Raw genomic sequence first — 19,236 nt, 5'->3', positions numbered from 1 at the left:
ACAAAAGTCAGATGGAGGGCTGTGAACTGCAACACAATCAGTGGAATTTCAAACTTCTTAATTTTGCTTGCATATTCATGAACATATAAATGCTTGTATGTCAGAGTCAAACTCAATTACTTTCAAAACCATACTATGATGATGACACATTTTGGTAACTCTCCTCCAATCTCTAAAAATAACATAATCATACTGTTTGCAATATCTGTTGAGTACGGAAAAGAAAATAATACAGTATAATATGCATTAAGGTATTTTCAACAGTACAATAAAGATTTAAAACAAAAGTTTGGAATATAGTTTTTTTAGTCAGGTCAGGGCAAGGTATCACACGTTTTATATGTATACAATTTATACATATACAACAATGCGTTGAATTTTTGAGTATGCTTCCTTTTCTATTTATGCTGTTTAATTTCATATAATCGTTAAGTTTAATCAAGATAGTAATGCAATTTAAATACTAATCTGTTGTAGAATATGGCTTTTTTTTTTTACCTTAGTATTTCATTTTCTAAAAAAAGAAGAACATTTTTTTAAATCAGGGTCAATAAGGAGCTGGTTCCCATTGTGACAATTTACCCCGCTAGAAGCAATTAGCAATTGCTCTTTTGCAGAATGTGACTTTGAATAATACTCACATTCTGAGAAATGAATATAGGCCTATTTGATTTCTTGTTAATGAAAACAACCAAAAAAAAAAAACATTTAGGTGACATTAAAGGTATGCCCATCCTCCTCTAACTCAATTTTTATTCAGTTGAACTGGTTATATATTATGAAAGCTTGTGAACCACAGGACAGATGGCACATCTTCGGCAACAAAGAAGCCTTACAGAATGAATGTGTACAGAAAATGACAGTATGGCATAAACTCTGCTTCCACTATGGCAAGCCATTTTAACATTGCCTTTAAATGAAACAAGTATTTTAAAGTATCCAATATAGTTACTTATGTTTTTCTATTTTATTTGTACTTGTTAATATTTATTAGAACCTATCTACTGTATATCTGAAAATTGCTATAAAATTAAAGGGCATAAATCGCAATTTGTTGGCCAGCAACAATGATATACTTTCTTGTCTATGGAAGCTTAAAAATATATATTTTTAAAAATCTCACAATTCAGACATTTTTTGCAATAATGACAAAACAATGTCAGAATTGTGAGATATATACTCAGAATTGTAAGATACGAGCTCGCAATTCTGAGACGAAAAGTCCAAATTGTGAAATATAAACTCACAATTGTGAGAAAAAACAACAGAATTGCAGGATGTAAACTCAGAATTCTGAGATATAAACTCAAAACTCTTATATTTCGCAATTCTGAGTTTATCTATCAATTCAGAATTGTGAGACAAAAGTCTGAATTGTGAGAATTTAATATATATATATATACTTATATATACACACACACAATTTTTGACTTCAATATGTGTCACTACAGTGTTTTTGACTTAGGCTGTCACTACAGTGATAGTATGTAGAAAAAGGAGTAAAGGAGTAAAATTAGTAAAGGAATAAGTACGGTACTGACACACAATGAATCTAACTGAATAGATTTGAACCACTATTTTAGTACATGTAGACTACATAGTTGCTAGTGTGAAATTGAAAAGGTATACCATCATAATTCGACTGCATCCAAGAAATTAAAAAACAAGTATTTGCAACGTAAAATCGATACTATAAATGCTAAAGCGGTTTGCCATATGCCCTCTTTCTTTTCACCATTTTGCTCGAGAGAAGGGAAGTGCGCGCTCCCTGTCAAACAGAGACGCGCATCCGTTCACCTCCCCATTGACGTCACTCCGGTATCACATGACCGAGCCGGGACCAATCCACACGCAGCCCTATCGAAGCGCTCGGTTCCTCCACCGAGATAGGGAGGAAAAAAGACAGAAAAGGGAACTATGACTCCGAGCGTCTGAAGAACAAATAAAATTGAACGCAGCGTATATCTTGTACCTGGTTATTGTTTCATATTCGGAGCAGGAAGACTGGAATAATATGCAGTTATATGCAGTTATTAATATGCATCAATAATATGCATTCCGAGAGACGGAATGGTTACGATAATGGCTCGAGCATATTGAATAGCTCTCGACGCTCAAAGGAAAGACATTATACTTCATTGAACCTTCCTCATCTTGACGGGCTTATTTAATGGCTTCAATCCTCGCCGTCGCCGACCCTTGTCTTTTCCGTAGCTCTGTTGAGGTCGAGTCAGGGTGGATCGCGTGAACCTCTATATGCCAAACACTGGAACGCCATTATTCGGCCTCGAAATCAAAAGACAGCCACCTGATCTGATTCAACGCCGTCGATTTTCGCTGAGGGGAATCATGGATTTTAACGGGAGCGGTGGGGGAAACGAGCTGCACAACAATCAGTTTTATCCGTCCGAAGAGAGTAAGCCTCTGCTGGGGGAAATGTCCGCGCAGCAGCAGCAGCCGCCGCCGGAGGGGAATAATAATCACAAAGCGGGGCCCTGCAGCAAGAGGAGCCTTCTACACAGCAGCAGCGGCATGAGATACAAACTGCTCCAGGAGGGGGACATCCAGGTGTGCGTGGTCAAGTACCCGCGGACCTTCCTCAGTAAGCTCCTCACCTCCAAATTTTTACGGAGGTGGGAGCCACACCACCTCACCTTGACGGACAGCAGCCTGGTGTCTGCCACGGTAAGAGCCGCTCTGCATCATTTTGTGCTCAATATTCAGTATCTAATCTGTTCATTATGTACAAAGTAGGGAGCGCAACAAATATTGTACACGTAATGGCAATTTCAGACAGCGAAAGCAAAAATACATGGTTTATTGAGTACACTTCAGTACAGCAGCACAGAACATTCATTAAAATCAAATAAATACGCTGATATTAAAATGGGTGAATAATTCTAATGGGTTTGATGGACTGTTTGCCGTTCCTATACATTTAGAAATGGAAGAACTCTTAAAAAGAAAAGGAAGGTTTTTGTCTGACGGTTTTATTTATGAATGACATTTATCCGGAACCAATATAATTCTGTCTTACTTCCCAGCAGCATCCCAAAAACAACATGGTTTCGAAAATGTAGATAATTTAGGGAACATTTGACTCAAGAAAATGAAACGCATCGTCGAAAAGTGCATCATATTGAGCGGATGTATTTCGAAATAGGGCTGAAAAAACACACCGTGACGTCATAATAATAACAACCTAACAGCTTCCTCTCTGTTATTTCCCGTTTTCCGGGTTTATGTATTATAATTTGTCATTTGATATGGTCATCTATGAAATTAGGGCCTATTTCATTTTGGAAAAAAAGTAAATATTTTAAAGAAAAGACCGTGTTTAAGGGTAAAGAACCTGCATTGCACCACCTCAAGCTAAATCCCAAAATTTTAGTATAGACCTTATATATGGATAAAGCTGTTGGGGTTAAACCATTCATTTAGCCATACAAGGTCACTATAGTGTGTTTTAGAAAGATAATTTAATCCTGATATTTCTATAGATATAGAGTTTTCCATAATCTGTTGTGTAGTGTACAAAGTCATTTTAAAGGGTTAGTTCACCCAAAAATGAAAATTCTGTCATTAATTACTCGCCCTCATGTTGTTCCAAACCCGTAAGACCTTTGTTCATCTTCGGAACACAATTTAAGATATTTTTGATGAAATCTGAGGGCTCTCTGACCCTCCCATAGACAGCAAGGTAACTACCACGGTCAAGGTCCAGAAAAGTACCAAGATGATTGACAAAGTAGTCCGTGTGACATCAACTGTATCAAATTACTTCAACTGTAAAGTTAAGAAGCTACGAGAATACTTTTTTGGGCAAAGAAAACAAAAAGAATGACTTTATTCCACATTTTCGTCTCTACTGCGTCACTTGTGGACGCGCGTTCACGACAGTATCATGACACGAGCGTGTGGTGGCGCTGACCCAGATCCGGTGTAATGACGTTGTCACGCCGGATCTGGGTCAGCGTCGGCGCCGCCACATGCTCGTGTCATGATACTGTCGTACATCTTGGTACTTTTCTGGACCTTGAATGTGGTAGTTACCTTGCTGTCTATGGGAGGGTCAGAGAGCCCTCAGATTTCATCAAAAATATTTTAAATTGTGTTCCGAAGATGAACAAAGGTCTTACGGGTTTGAAACAACACGAGGGTGAGTAATTAATGACAGAATTTTCATTTTTGGGTGAACTAACCCTTTAAGAGATGAGTTCACACAATAACAGGAAGATGACGTTTGCTTATTTCAGAAATTTAGCATCATTTTAAGATAGGAGAGTTTTGAGGATTACGTGGTTGATGCATAACTTTTGGACACTTAAAATGCTTTTAATAAAGTAGCCTATGTCAAACAAAATCTCAAAATATTCAGAGAGAGAAAGTGCTAACATTTATTTCCATTTCAATCTAAAGGTGTGTGTTTGCTAATATCAAGGAGAAGGTGTTGGCTATAAAAACAAACATTGAAAGCTGGTGTCAGCTATTCTTTGTTAAAGCCACTGTTGACATATGTTCATGAGGTACACAAAAGCACTCTACCATGGAATTACCCTGATGTAAATATCTGCATCATTTTAATACTGCATTATTTAACTAATGAGTTGTCATTTCCAAATACCATAGATTAGGGCTGCACGATAAATCGAAATGGAATCGAGATCGCGATTCGACAGAAGCTGCGATTGTCATGCGTATCTTTCAGTGAAGCAGGGTTCTGTGATCAGCAGTAAATCTCCATCCAAAGGCCAGAGGGCGCTCTCGCGCTGAAACTCCAAATACGCCTCGCAGAAGAAACCCAGAAAATGCCTATCGCTGCAGCTGAATAAACTACTTTCATTGATTCAGCGTGACTAATAAACACACGACTACGGCAATATACGGTTTATCTGAGTTCTTATTATTATAATTTTCATTAAAATAAAGTATATTTATAATGCAATGCCTTTATCACTGCTTAAATACTATGAAATATGTTGTGTGCCTTATTCTGTGTAAGAAGCCACATCATCTCACAGAAGGATTTATTTCAAACACTCGACTGACGTTATGAAGTGAGTTTGGAGTAAAAATATGTTTTTAAATGTGGTATTTTCACATGCTTTCAGATGGAGCAGCATTTACTTCACAGAGCCGTAGTTCACTGAGAAGCTATGCAAACAGCTGTCATTATCGCGAACGATTTATTCGATTTCAGAATCGCGCAATAAAATCGTCTGCTATTTATTTATTTATTTTATTTTTTTATTTTTTTTGCGTAACTTGTCTACTATGTCTACTAACTACGGCTATGTGTAGTAAATTCTGCTCCATCTCAAAGCACGTGATGATGATTTCCTGCTGATTACAGAACCAGCTTTTTTAACAAAATGTGCATGGCAATCGCATTCGATTAATCGTGCAGCCCTACCATAGAGTCCAGCATATTGGAAAATGAATCATAAATAAAAGTAATTCAGATGTTCACAGGGGGTTTTCAACCAGTAAAAACCCAGGGACCCCCACCCAGACTCAGCCAATGACTTTCATTAGGAATATTAACTTTATTACATTTTTCATGGACCTCTGATTGAAAACCCTAGAATTAGAATTAGAATTAAGTTTTTTCCCCCTATGTAACTATGTTGAAGGGTTTGGATCTACGTTCTGTATGCAGTGTCATGAAGGTGTTTTTAGGTCAGCAGAGTTATTAAAATAATATATGAGTGCTTTGCAGGTGCAAAAGATACAGTTGGATGTGTCAGAATTGAATTGTTGTCAGTGGAGATGATGTTTTAGATGAATTGAGTATCGAATCACATTTTGTCCACGTGTCCTATTTTCTTGTTATTTTCCTCGCTGATGTTTACTCTCTTCTCTGCAAATTTTAAGCCTCATCTGATGCTCAGATATTCAAAAACATCACTGCATACATCTTAATTGCTGCTCAAGAGGCTTATCTTTGGTAAAGTAGTGTCACGGTCACAATGGATTCACCCACCTGGGAGATTTCTGGGAATCCACTCAATGGCGCTTATTTTTAAAAAGCGAAAACACGAAACTGCACAGGCAGACCCGTTATTCATGGATGTTTGGTTTGCATGTGGAGAGGACAGTCATATTTTACCCTCTGCCTGTTTCGGATGAGTAAATCGTATCTCTGATGTGCCGATGGAGTCTTGTAGAGAGTCTCTCCATTCAGGACATCCTCACAGGATGCCATCGTCAAATGGCTGATTAAATTAAAGGTTTCAATTTCACAGCTATATTTCATCGTTTTGATATGATCGAATTAGCCGTTGACTTCTTCCTGAAATAAATGCTTCAGAATGAATTAGATTGCTTGTTTAACAATGATCTGACTGTCGGATGAAGCTCAGCCGCTGCCACTGTTTGGTAAAGTAGTGTCACGGTCACAATGGATTCACCCACCTGGGAGATTTCTGGGAATCCACTCAATGGCGCTTATTTTTAAAAAGCGAAAACACGAAACTGCACAGGCAGACCCGTTATTCATGGATGTTTGGTTTGCATGTGGAGAGGACAGTCATATTTTACCCTCTGCCTGTTTCGGATGAGTAAATCGTATCTCTGATGTGCCGATGGAGTCTTGTAGAGAGTCTCTCCATTCAGGACATCCTCACAGGATGCCATCGTCAAATGGCTGATTAAATTAAAGGTTTCAATTTCACAGCTATATTTCATCGTTTTGATATGATCGAATTAGCCGTTGACTTCTTCCTGAAATAAATGCTTCAGAATGAATTAGATTGCTTGTTTAACAATGATCTGACTGTCGGATGAAGCTCAGCCGCTGACACTGAGAGGCCCTCGGGATTTCGGAGGCTAGCTGAGATTAACCCAAGCCAAACACAGACCGTATGTTTATGTTTGCAACTATATGCGGTCGTTTTGCAGAGGTTTATGTCGTTTGGAAGTGTTTACAGAATAACAAATAAAAAGTTAGGATACTTTTAGTACTGTCACTCAGTATTGGTTTTCTCCTACAGTTGCAAGGCCTCTAATAGATGTTTAGCTAGTGACCCGTGTGCAATTGACCGAATCTAATGGAGGTAGTTGTCTGTGGCTAATGGTCTCTTTTGGCTAAGACTAGCCTGTTTGTGATTCTACTGTGCATCGAAGCATTGTGCTTCAGAAAGAGGTCTGTATATCAACATAAAGGCCTTATTGTTGATAAGCATATAAATTGTTCGATTTGGATGGTTTGGTTTCCTCACCTGGTGTTTTCCCAGCACAAACCTTGCTAGGGTGTCATTTGGGTTGAAATTACATTATCTCGCTCGCATGTTCTTAAAATATTTGACCTCGTTTGCTTTGTAGATGTAGCATATGACGCCTTTCCGATGATAAATGCCACCTTTTCCCTGAAGATTACAGCTTTTTTTTTTCTCCACGATTTTCTTAAGAACTCGTGTGCTAAGTGAAGACAAAACATTTGGAATTTTGATAGCACATTTTTGATAAGTGTAGTCAGCTCTGTGGAAAATTATCTCACTAGAAGATATGAAAGATGTGAGTCACCCTCGTCTCTAAGCTTTCGGAGTCTAAATCATATTTGCGTAAGAGCAAGCCATTATAAATACTTCCTGTCAGTCTTTCGTTAAAAAGACATCAAAAGCCCTACCTCTAAAGGCACATATATGCCGATGCCCTCAAGCGCACCATTTTGTTTGTGTTGCAGACTATAGTTGCTGTTCAAGTCAGGTCCTGTTAATTAGATGAAGTACCAGATGAGACAGCAGCCCGTATAGATCATAACATGTCCTCTGTATAAACCATGCACAGAAAGGTGAGAGCTGCATGACTGTTTTTAGGTGGCGTGTTTTGCTGTTTCATGATTGGGTTAGATGCTAAACACCTGGGTACATATAAAATTATATTCTGGTTGTGAGCTTGAGGACATGTTGACAAACGCAACTTCGTACAGTACAGTTCACGTCTGAAGAGTCATCGCATTTTGAGCAACGCTGATGACTAAAGCTGAACAAGTCTGGCTGTGATGAGTTCAGCTAAATATGACCAGGTCAGGGGGGAAAAAAACAGGTTACACTTAACAAACCATTTTAACAGTACTGTTGGGCTTTCTGCTGTAAACAAACAGGGCTATGGTGATGACTGGGCAGATAAACTATTGTGGTTCCCTGAGATCCCCTCGGCTACCATCCAAATATGCTCTGTAATTGAGATGTAGGAGCTGGCTTTGTTTTTGTAGCACAGAAAAGCCATTAGGAGGACATTTTCAAACACTGGCAGGGTTTCAGATTAATTGTTTTGCATGTACTGGGTTGTTTGTGTCTTGATATTGTAGCGATTTTTCATTATTGTTGCTGTAAGCTCGAATGAATGGATGCAACTGGTTGATATTGCATTTCATAGAGTTGACTTAAAACCAATTGTTAAATGGAATGCATATTCATCCGGAACATGCAGTGGAGCCATGTTGATTAAATATTTTGGAGATATTTTCATTTGAGAGTGCCAGATGTAATGTATAGGTCTGGGGCCATCCACATGATCAGCTTCGGGGCAGTTTAAAGGCATCTTGGAATGGGATTCCCAACATTTTTGACTCTAACTAACAATGCTGATCTAGATAACAATGCTGGATTGGTTTAGTGAATACTTGAACAACTCTAAAAAGTTTGCTTAATTAATGTACACTATCATTCATAAGTAAATAAATAAATAAGTGTGTGTGTGTGTGTGTATGAGGGGCCGTACAAGCCATAATTCATTCTGGCACTCTCACACACTTACATTCTCCTTTCACATACATATATTTTTGCTTTCACACACTTACATTCTCCTTTCACATACATATATTTTTGCTTTCACACACTTACATTCTCCTTTCACATACATATATTTTTGCTTTCACACACTTACATTCTCCTTTCACACTACGGAAACCCTAAAGGGAATACATACCTTACGAGAGGGGAGGATAAAAAAATATTTAAATACTTTTTCTCGCAATTATATCGTTGGGTAACTATAGTCGAGTGTATATAAATTGCGGGCATCAGGGAGCCGCTATTGAAACTAGAGCCCAACCGATATATCGTTTAGCCGATATTATCGGACGATATGTCGGTATCGGCGAATATGCCGCCGATACGCCACCGATATTAAATTTTTTTTTACAGAACATATAACACAGATAAAATGCTTGAAATGGTGTAATTACTTAGTTTGTCCAGCAGAGCACGCTCCATTGTTTGCTACTGGCGACCTGGATGAAACGCTTTAAAGCTTAAGTCTATGGAAAACCACTGAAACTCTGAACGGCCATATCTCCGTAACGGTGCAGCAGATCCGCACCAAATTCGAGGGATCCCTTCAGCTCGAGGAACCCTCTCGAACGCGAATCGAGTGTACGTCTCGAGGCCCTCTTTCGAATGAGACCACCCCCGCGTTGATAGCCCCCGGGGTTCGGGAGTTACGGGCGGTTAAATTCGCGGTCCGGCGCAGACCAATCTAGCGATCCCGGGGGGCTACTGACGAGGGAGGGTGGTGTTCGAGAGGGCTCCTCGAACTGAAGGGATAATACACAAAGCGCTATATAAATGCATCATTCATTCATTCATTCATTCATAAATGTATTAATTTCTTTAAAAAAATCATATAAAATTCTATAAAATAATTTTTTGCCCATGAATCAGTTTTACTGCACTTGAAAACATGAGATTTCACTCTGACTCCATTGCATATATAGGTGCATAACCAGACACCCTCCGAATAAACAGTGAGTTTGGTTGTAACTCATGTTGCATGTAATTAAAATGGCTGATGTATAATATGATATCAGTTGTGTCGATTATGTGTGAGCTTTTTAATCTGCTCAGCTGCTGGCTGTTGAGGTTTTGAAACGGAACTGATGTTGCCACATCCATAATGTTGACACTCACCGCCAAATTTCCTTTTGTCGCATAAACCATCTCAGACATCGAATTTGTGGTTAGGCTGACGCATTAATGGATGACGGTAGTCTGAAATTTGCCTATTCAGCCCACCGAATGAAATACTAGTTCTGTCCCTAGATAGCCGTATGGCTGAATTACGAGCGAACAAAGAATAGCCACATCATCTGAAGGTTGCTAACTCCACCAGTCGATTATTTGACATGCTTAAACAGTTTTAAAACCAATATTTCACTTGAGCTTTATTTTGGCTGTGTTAAACTTTGCATGCCACAGTCATTTGCATCATACTCAGAATTTCTTTGGACAAGATTTCACAAGAAATGTGTTTTTGTTTTTATCTGCATACAAGTCCAAGCACCACATGTGCAAACCACGTATCAGGACGGAAGTGTGTGCGTTGGTTTTGCATGACTTACTGCCGTTCATGTATGCGTATATATTAACAGATATATGGCGTTAATTGAAGCCAGCTGTCTTTGGGGAATTTAGTGTTGTATAGAGCCTATAGGCATGCAGTCGTACCTGTCTGTACAGTAACTGAGCTTCTCTGTTGCTTTTGGTGTTTTTAAATGCACAGAAACTAGATCACCAAGTGAACTCTAGTTTACAGTTGGCTGTCCTGGTTGGAGACTTTTTTTTTTCCTTCTCGCTTGCATTGGCTTCCTCCTCCTGGCCTGCAATGGTTTGCTGTTAATATATCATGGGTAAAGAGTTTAACTGGAAAAAGCCATGTTTACTTTGAGAGAGAGTACATTGTCACAGTTTTTACATGCCCATGCAGTACATTTTTGCTCAATTTACACAAAATTTGCATAGGCTTGAACAGTTAAGCATATGAAATGTTAAGATTGTATGACTTGGACATTGTCAATATAACAAAGAGTGAAAAATTTAAGGGGGTCTGTATACTTTCCGTACCCACTGTATATATATATATATATATATATATATATATATATAATGATCACAGTTAATTTAGTGATAGACTGATATATCAGTTAGGCTATGATTTCTGCCATTAATGATTATCATATCATTGCTGTTTAAAAGTTTGGGGTGAGTAAGATATTTTAAAGTAAAAAATAAATAAATAAATGAATACAGCAAGAATGGTAAAACTGATCAAAAGTGACAGAAAATACATTAAATAAACATTAATAAACATTTTGTTCATCAAATAATCCTGAAAAAATGGTATTACAGTTTTCAAAAAAAATATGCAGCATAACTGTTTTCAACATTGATGATAATAGTAAGTAGGGATGTAACGATTAACCGCGAGCCGGTTGAAAATCGATTTAAATATGTGACGATTCAAATCGGTTGAGATGGTAAACAAATAGCGATTCAGTTAGGGCTAGGAGTTTATATGATTGTATGTCTGAGGGAAACTTACTGTCTTTCTGAAATCAAAATCGTGAATCGAATCGAATCGTGAGTTGAGTGAATCATTACATCCCTAATAATAAGTAATGGTACTTGAGCACCAACTCAGCATATTAGGATGGGTTTTTTTTGTTTGTTTTTTTAAGTTTTATGTGACACTGAAGACTGGAGTAATGGCTGCTGGGAATTCAGCTTTGTCATCACAGGAATAAATTAAATTTTAAGATATATTAAAATAGAAAATAGTTATTTTAAATTGTAATACTATTTACATTATTACAGTTTCAGTTTTTGGTCATATGAATGCAACCTTGTTAAGCATAAAAGTCTTTTTTCAAAAACTTCCTGACCTCAAAACTTTGAACAGTGTATTTAAAAAAAATTGTGTAAAATAAGCATTAAAATGTATAAAATTAAATGTAATTTCTGCAGTATTTCTCATTTGCTGTGATTAAAATAATATAATTTAATTAATAAAAATAAAATAAGAATAACACATTTTGTTGCAATTGTAATCATAATGAAGCATGGCATCTCATACAGTATTGCTAAAATATACATTAGTGGTCAACCATTATGGGTTTTTAACTGTCTGATATTGATATCAATAACTAGAGAGCCAATTGGCATATGTCAAAAATATATGCAATTATAGCTTAATGCAGTTTAATTTAAGACCTAGAGATGAATTGTTTTAAAACTATATTGAATATTGACTTCATAAATACTTCATTTAAATTCTGTAATTTTTGAAAAGCAGAAATTTTGTATTATCCATTGACAATAATGTGGTAGATTTTGGATCTGATATAAGGGACAATTTAGAACATTTTTAATCAGTCAGTTATTTGCTGTTATGACCATCTCACGTGGCCCAACATTGATTTATCTGTCTATCACTAATATACATATCTATCTTATATTCGCCACTCAGCTCTTCAAACAACGATATGAGAAGCTGAGAAATCTGCCTTTGCTGTGGTTCCTCACAGTTTAGTAGGTGCAGCGCTAACAGGAGCTCTCTGAGATCAGTTTGTCAGTTATAGAGACGCCACCTGAACACACTGATGTTTTTCTCCACATCGTTTTCCATCTGGATCTCCCTGGTAACAAAAAAAAAACATATGTCTCTATTTCATCTCTTTGTTTCCATGGCAACATAGCAATGGTGAGAGGAGAGCTATTCAACTCCTCAAGGAAGAATTGCACCATGAAAAACAGGCTGAATGAGACGAAGAAAGAAAGAATCGGAGGACTTCTTGGAACGGAGATGTGGAAAGGAGGACAGATAGCGAGAGAGAGAGGAAAGGACAGCGAGTGACACAAAGATAAGCAGATGGAACGTCAAGCTCGGCGCAAGTTCACGTCACATCGTCATACAGGATATTGTAGCTATGACAACCTTTAAAGAGGTTTTTACCATGCTGTAGATATATAAACCCCAGTGGTGAAATATTTACCTTGATTTTATGAGAGACAAGTAGACTTCAGCTGTTTATCTGGGTTTCTGCCACTTCGGGGCCCTTGTTTTGCTCCACGTGTGGCACGTGTCCCAACGTACACAAGCCTGCTAGCAGACTCGTGATTGATTGCTCGAAAAATGAGATATCATTTAATAGATACTTATCACATAGACTCTTAAAAAGAAAGACAAATCAGCCATCTCGATTCTGCAGCGGAGGGCAGAACAGCCAGTTGGTCTATCACCTAAGAGTGGGGGATGTAAATAAAAGACAGGCCTGTTTTATTCAGTTATACAGGGACGAGCTGCCTGTTTGAGCGAGAGATGCAAAGAGAATGAGTCAAAGAAAGGAACAGCTTGTTTGCTCTGCTGAACTGGGTGGCTGACACAAATACAGGAACTGTGGTTTGGTTTGAGTCTAGAGGGAGAGCAGCGCAAATAAAGCAATAGCCTGTTTGTGCAAAGAAGCCGAGGGTGGGTGGTGCTAATAACAGAAGAGCCTGTTGCCGGGCTGCGGAGGAGGGAGGGAGACTAATAAAGGAACAGCCGCATTGTGCTATTGTAGAGGTAAGGAGATGGGGAACAGCCTGTTGACATTTGAGGTCATGTGACCACCAACACTTCAGTCAAGAGTGGAACTGAGAAATAAGATACAACAGGCTCATGTGTGACAAATAATGAAAATGAAGAAGCTCCTGCAGCCATTTAAAGATTAAGAAGGGGAACCTTAAATTCGCTGTAAATCTGCGACTCAAATAAAGAACCGCATGAGACTTAAAGCCCGTTCACACCAAACAAGATAACTATAAAGTGTAACTATAAAGTTTTGAGTCATCATAATTCTAAGAATTGAAGTCTGAATGCAACTATAATAATAATGCCACTGAAGAATGATATTGCTGGAATCACTTTCAGAACTATGACAGCCAATCAGAATCCACCTGACTTTAAATTCTTTATTAGTAATCTATCGTCAATTGATATCACCTCAAGAAAGATGATGCCACATCAAAACGTATCATGCTAACTTGTGAAAAACCTTCCAATACATCCAACTCTTAAGCAGCGAAACTCCAAGTTCAAACAATTTCAACTTTAATAAGTGTATTTTTGGTATTTGGGGGGGGGTTGATATATAAATCAGTTTGTTATACAGTTTGTTATTGTATAACAAACTGATTTATAAAAATCAGTTTGTTATAACTGACAAACTGATCTTTATAAATTGCAATCTCTAGCTTCTGCTAACAGTCGTATGTGCGTTCATAAGAGAGTGACGTTCCAGCGGATGACGTGGGATGTAGGTGAATACAGTGATGAATGTGAAAGTGACGAACACGAAGCACTGTAAAAAAAAAAAAAAAAAACGCCGGTCACAAATTAGAAGTACAAAATGAGGATTTGTAAAGAAAAATGTTGGAAGATTTTGATATAAGCCAAGAGGAGACTGGTTTTCCTTTGCTGTAAACAAAACTTGGTTCTCGTGAGAATTGCATATTCTCGCCAGAGCTTATGTTATGCCTACGTCCTGCGTCATCCGCTGGAATGCCACTCTCTCGTGAATGTACGTATGATAGTTAGCGGAAGCTAGAGATTAAAGTTTATAAAGTTTTAAATATGGATATTTTTCATACACAAATGCATCGCTTTGCTGATTCTTTTATTAACCCCCTGGGGCTGTGTGGAGCACTTTTTTGATGGATGGATGCTCTTTATTGGATTTCAAAATCTCAACCCCCATTCACTGCCATTATAAAGCTTGGAAGAGCCAGGCCATTTCTAATGTAACTCCGATTGTATTTGTCTGAAAGAAGAAAGTCCTATACACCTAGAATGGCTAAATCTTTCATTAATTTAGAATTTTGGGTAAACTATACCTTTAACTATGATTAAAATGATCTAATTTTATTAATAAAATTTAAATAAGAATAATAGAAAATGGATAATGTAGACTGTACGTTGTGCCCAGCAACACAAACCATTTCAGCTTCAACCTTATTTGCCACTGACCTTTGAAATAATTTGATTGAAGTATCATTATGTGGGTGACACTGGCTCGAAGATATTTATGTCAGGAGTTCAATGCAACTTCAAAGGCGTATCATGACATTCAGAGAGCAATCATCATATTATTCGCATTGCAGGTTAATAAATAGTACAACCGCCAGTCCATGACGCTGCAGAGCTTTTATTAAGGTTGACAGTGCGGTACATGACGCTCGTCCTGAGAGGTGTTAAAGCTCAGACAGTTTTCTGCAAATATGAACGTGTCTCTTCCTGTCTCTGTAGCCCACAGGATACATGGAGGCCCCTCTGTCTTACAGCACTATCGAGGACCTACAGCTGTTGTCCTGGGACAACGCCCCTAAATACTGTGTCCAGCTAAGCTTCCCTGGAGGAACAGTCCTCTTGCAGGTACCTCCAGCCCCCTCACGGTTTCATGACACTCATTGTGAGATTACGCTCTCATTTTGCGAATGTTTGTGTGCACTCACAGGCTGCTAACAGCTATCTGCGGGACCAGTGGTTTCACTCGTTACAGTGGAAGGTAAGGTCACACGTCAAGGAAGGCTAGACTTGCAAAAAGCATCGGTGTTATGACATTTTGCATAGTTTTAGTGAGGTTATCATTTTATAAGTGTGCGTAAGTGGGTGGTTCTTCAACTACGGGCACTTTGATGTTCCAAGGGTTGATTTCTAATATTAAAACTAAAACATTTTGTTTTTGTTATGTGACATTCACTTTGTTGAATGGAAGAATGAAACCGTCATAAATCAGTTGATTGTTCTTGTATCTAATGATTTATACTATTTTCTACACTGTTTACTACCTCAGTCGTGGCGTCATTTACAGCATTAACAATTTTGCCTCAATAAAGATTTATCAAAAGTTAATACTTGGTTACCAAGGAGACAGCCATGTCCCTGAAGATCATGCTTGATATGAAGTATGAGATGTGATGTATGAAGGAAACAATAAATATCACTTGCAAGTTAAAATATAGTCAAATTAGGCGAATTGGTTTATTTTCACATTGAAACATTGAAGCGGTTATAAACTATTTGAGTATTATTGTGAGATTATTTTTACAATTTGTAACTTCATTTGTGACACCATTTCCATTACAAACCAATAACTATTTATCAAAACTTAATACTTGGCTGCCAAGGAGACAGTGAAGAGCATGCTTGATATGATATACGAGATGTGATGTGTATAGAGGAAATTTCCGAGCATCTTTTTTTTTTTTGTGCGTCAAGTTTCCAGTCAGCAAGTTTCCATATTTTGAGATGCGGTGGAAGTGTTCATGATGTTTAAAAAAAACATATTGACTATGGGATGTTTATAGTAGACAGATTTAACTAGTGAGAGCGTGAAAAGAGTGTTTTGTTTTAAGAAAAGTGCCTGTGGTTGAAAAAATATCCATGCATGAGGGCAATAAAATGGAACAAAATATGAACTTCAAACCCTGAATCTCCAAGCCTGGTCACCACAGCTTATTTCTGGGTAGATTTGGTGAGGTAATTCACACTGTAATGTAGTTATCATATGTGACCACTGCTACATTATGGTGGTAAAATATGTGCTGGTTTCATAACTGCTGGTCGCATTTGGTAAAAGGCAGGTGTGTGCAATCTGGGTTATCTGACTCATCTGCAGAAAAAGATCTACAAGTACCGCAAGGTTCTGAATAACCCGAGCCGCTGGGACGTGGTTCTGAAGGAGATCAGGGCCCTGGTGGACATGGCCCTCACCTCACCCCTGCAGGACGAATCCATCCATCAGGCCCCGCTGCACATCATTTCCACCCTGCTTGCTGAGGTACGTCACGTCATCTAATTGGTGAGAAGACTAGTTATTAATTATTTAATTTGACAGGAGTGTAAAGTTTATTAATAGTGCTTGCTAAGGCGTGCATTACTTTTCTTATTGCTCATAGTTGTTTCCATACAAAATTTTGGTGTGTAACACTTGCTGTGTTCAGTGATCCTTCAAATCATGCAACTTCAACCCTAAACCCAAAAAGAAAACATTTTCTCTTTAAATTTATGAGTCACTTTTCTCATTGAGAACAGCAGATTTGTCAAATGTATGATTTTTCCTAAAATATAATAGATTTTTTATTTTATTTCACTACTGTTTTTAATCTTTCCGTTTTAGTTGTTGAAAATCTTTTGGCTTGTTTATGAAATTATAATTAAAAATTATCAAATAGGAATACCATTCATTTTTACAGAATTTTATTTATTAGGACTTTTATTAGGACAAAAAGTAGACATTATCACATTTAATATATAAACATTTTTGTTTACCTAAAAATCTTCTACAGAAACAGTTACACAACCCTTTCAAAGGTTTTTTAATTAATTAATTTTGTTTAGTGAGGATGCATTAATTAATTAAAGTGACAATAAAGAAATTTATAAAAGATTTCTTTCGAATTTTGCCTGATAGACAAGAAAAAAACGATTTATATTGAGTTCCTCTAACCATATCTAAGGAATAGAATATTCTATAAACTTGGCTCTTAATTTAGGGCAGTAATTGTTGGTAAAATTGTATTTTTATGCATTTATGAGGCACTTTTCTCATTGAGCACATCAAATTTATCAGATGTATTATTTTTCAGCCAATTTCTTCTTGAAGTATAGCTGGCATCTTTTATGTTAGATTAGTCATTTCTGGTTTGAGTGTCATTTGTGAATTGAGGTGCATTACGTTTCATTTCGAGTCTGTGTTCAGGTTAAGAGTTACGTGTGGTTGTCTGTGTTGCTGTGGTCTAGTCTAGAGACTTCTTTTTTTTTTTTTTACATGGCATCGCTACACAACGAAGATCTTCTTTTCCAGATAGGGAAAGATTGGTTGCATCCCCACTTTGATTTGCAAATGTAGATTTTTGTCTTTGAACACCACATATACCAAGTATTTGGATTCAAAGAAGGTTTTAAAAGGTCTAAAAACAGACCTCTCACTGGCCTTTGGTCAAAAGGCTATATCCCTGAGTCACACCGGCTTTCCCAAGAAGGGCATTAACATTTTAAAAGCAGGGCTTGCTGGTTGTTGAGTCACTTAGCTGTGGCACCTCTGGCCAATGAATTCTCAACAAATGCTTTTGTGTCATTTCCTTCCCAGAACACTAACCTCAGCGCTCAGGACCATGAGAACATCATTGTGGTAAGTGAGCTTTATTTGTGGTAAGCTGCCTTTTTGTTTTTGTTTTTTCAAAGAAAATATGAAGACGCATATAGCCTTCACACAACAGTGTGTTAAACACCATTGCTAACAAAGGCAGTTACGTAATGTGTCTTAAGGCTCAGTGAAACATGCTCTTGAATGAAATTGACTTGAAAATGTAGTAGAATGCCATAGAAACAGGACAGGCGCACACAGAAGGTTCTCTGAAGGTTGTGCACTTCTGTAAAATGTGGATGAAAAGCAACATGACTCTACATGTCTGTGGGGAAGTGACTAATGGTTTGAATCTGTCTGCAGGCCATCGCACCCCTGCTGGAGAATAACCACCCTCCCCCTGACCTGTGTGAATTCTTCTGCAAGGTAAATGTGACAATTCTGGCTATTTGTCAGGGGAACAATTGAGTTCAATTATGTAAACCTTTTTTATTTTATTTTATTTATTGCTGTTTTTAATATTTCCTTTTTTTAATTGTTCAAAATCGTTTGGCTTGTGTTTGTGAACTTAAAAGACAAAAAGGGCAAATGGGAAGTATCTTTTATTTGTATTGTTTGAATTTACTAGGAATTGTAAAAAAAAATAGCCATTATCACATGGCTATTTCATATATAAACCATTTTTACATTTTCCACAAAATCTGCTACACTATCAAGAAGAAACTTAAAAGAAATTACACATTAAATTGATCAGAAGGTGACAGTAAATACATTTACAATGTTAGAAAAGATTTCTATTTCAAATAAAAACAGTTCTTTAGAACTTTGTATTCATCAGAGAATCCTAAAAAATCATTTTTTCTTATATCATTACTTTACCAAGTACTTTTTAAAGAATAGGATTATATGTAATGATTTTGATGATTAATATGTATTAATCGTTATCGTTTTTTGTGTTCCCCTACACAGCACTGTAGGGAGCGTCCTCGGTCGATGGTGGTGATTGAAGTGTTCACTCCTGTGGTTCAGAGAATCCTCAAACACAACATGGTGGGTCTGTGCTAGGCTTGCCGCGATAGACGGTGCTGACGGTGATACCGGTGTTAAGCCGCAACACCGGTTACGTCACTTGCCCACCGCGGCACCGACCCCCATCGTCGTTTTGATTTTTTATAGAAATAAAAATAATTTAGTTCAGTAAAAGAACAGACACTACAATTAAAAACTGAACGCGGCTGCTCAATGTGTGCCGAACGACAGTCGCACCACAGATCAGATTTCATTTATCCAGTGAGGAGAGTGAGTCGAGCTGACTGACAAGAAGAGTGAGG

The 19,236-nt window shown here is 37.6% G+C and overlaps 1 protein-coding gene across 1 annotated transcript in view; it reads left to right on the top strand.

The window, feature by feature from the left end:
* The first annotated feature begins 1,827 nt into the window (after positions 1 to 1,827).
* The window catches only part of LOC107684659 (C-Maf-inducing protein-like), a 30,283-nt gene continuing 12,874 nt past the window's right edge, over positions 1,828 to 19,236 (top strand). The window contains exons 1-7 of the mRNA XM_016480968.1: positions 1,828 to 2,685; positions 15,064 to 15,189; positions 15,272 to 15,322; positions 16,436 to 16,597; positions 17,909 to 17,950; positions 18,269 to 18,331; positions 18,875 to 18,955. Coding sequence (XP_016336454.1) covers positions 2,257 to 2,685; positions 15,064 to 15,189; positions 15,272 to 15,322; positions 16,436 to 16,597; positions 17,909 to 17,950; positions 18,269 to 18,331; positions 18,875 to 18,955 — 954 coding nt within the window. The 5' untranslated portion in view covers positions 1,828 to 2,256. The remainder of the gene's footprint in view (positions 2,686 to 15,063; positions 15,190 to 15,271; positions 15,323 to 16,435; positions 16,598 to 17,908; positions 17,951 to 18,268; positions 18,332 to 18,874; positions 18,956 to 19,236) is intronic.

Source organism: Sinocyclocheilus anshuiensis, unplaced genomic scaffold (genome assembly GCF_001515605.1).
Source record: "Sinocyclocheilus anshuiensis isolate Anshui unplaced genomic scaffold, SAMN03320099.WGS_v1.1 scaffold93, whole genome shotgun sequence".
NCBI classification, from domain to species: Eukaryota; Metazoa; Chordata; class Actinopteri; order Cypriniformes; family Cyprinidae; genus Sinocyclocheilus; species Sinocyclocheilus anshuiensis.
The sequence above is the reverse complement of the archived record's forward strand: the minus strand, read 5'-3'. Positions and strand labels throughout refer to the sequence as shown.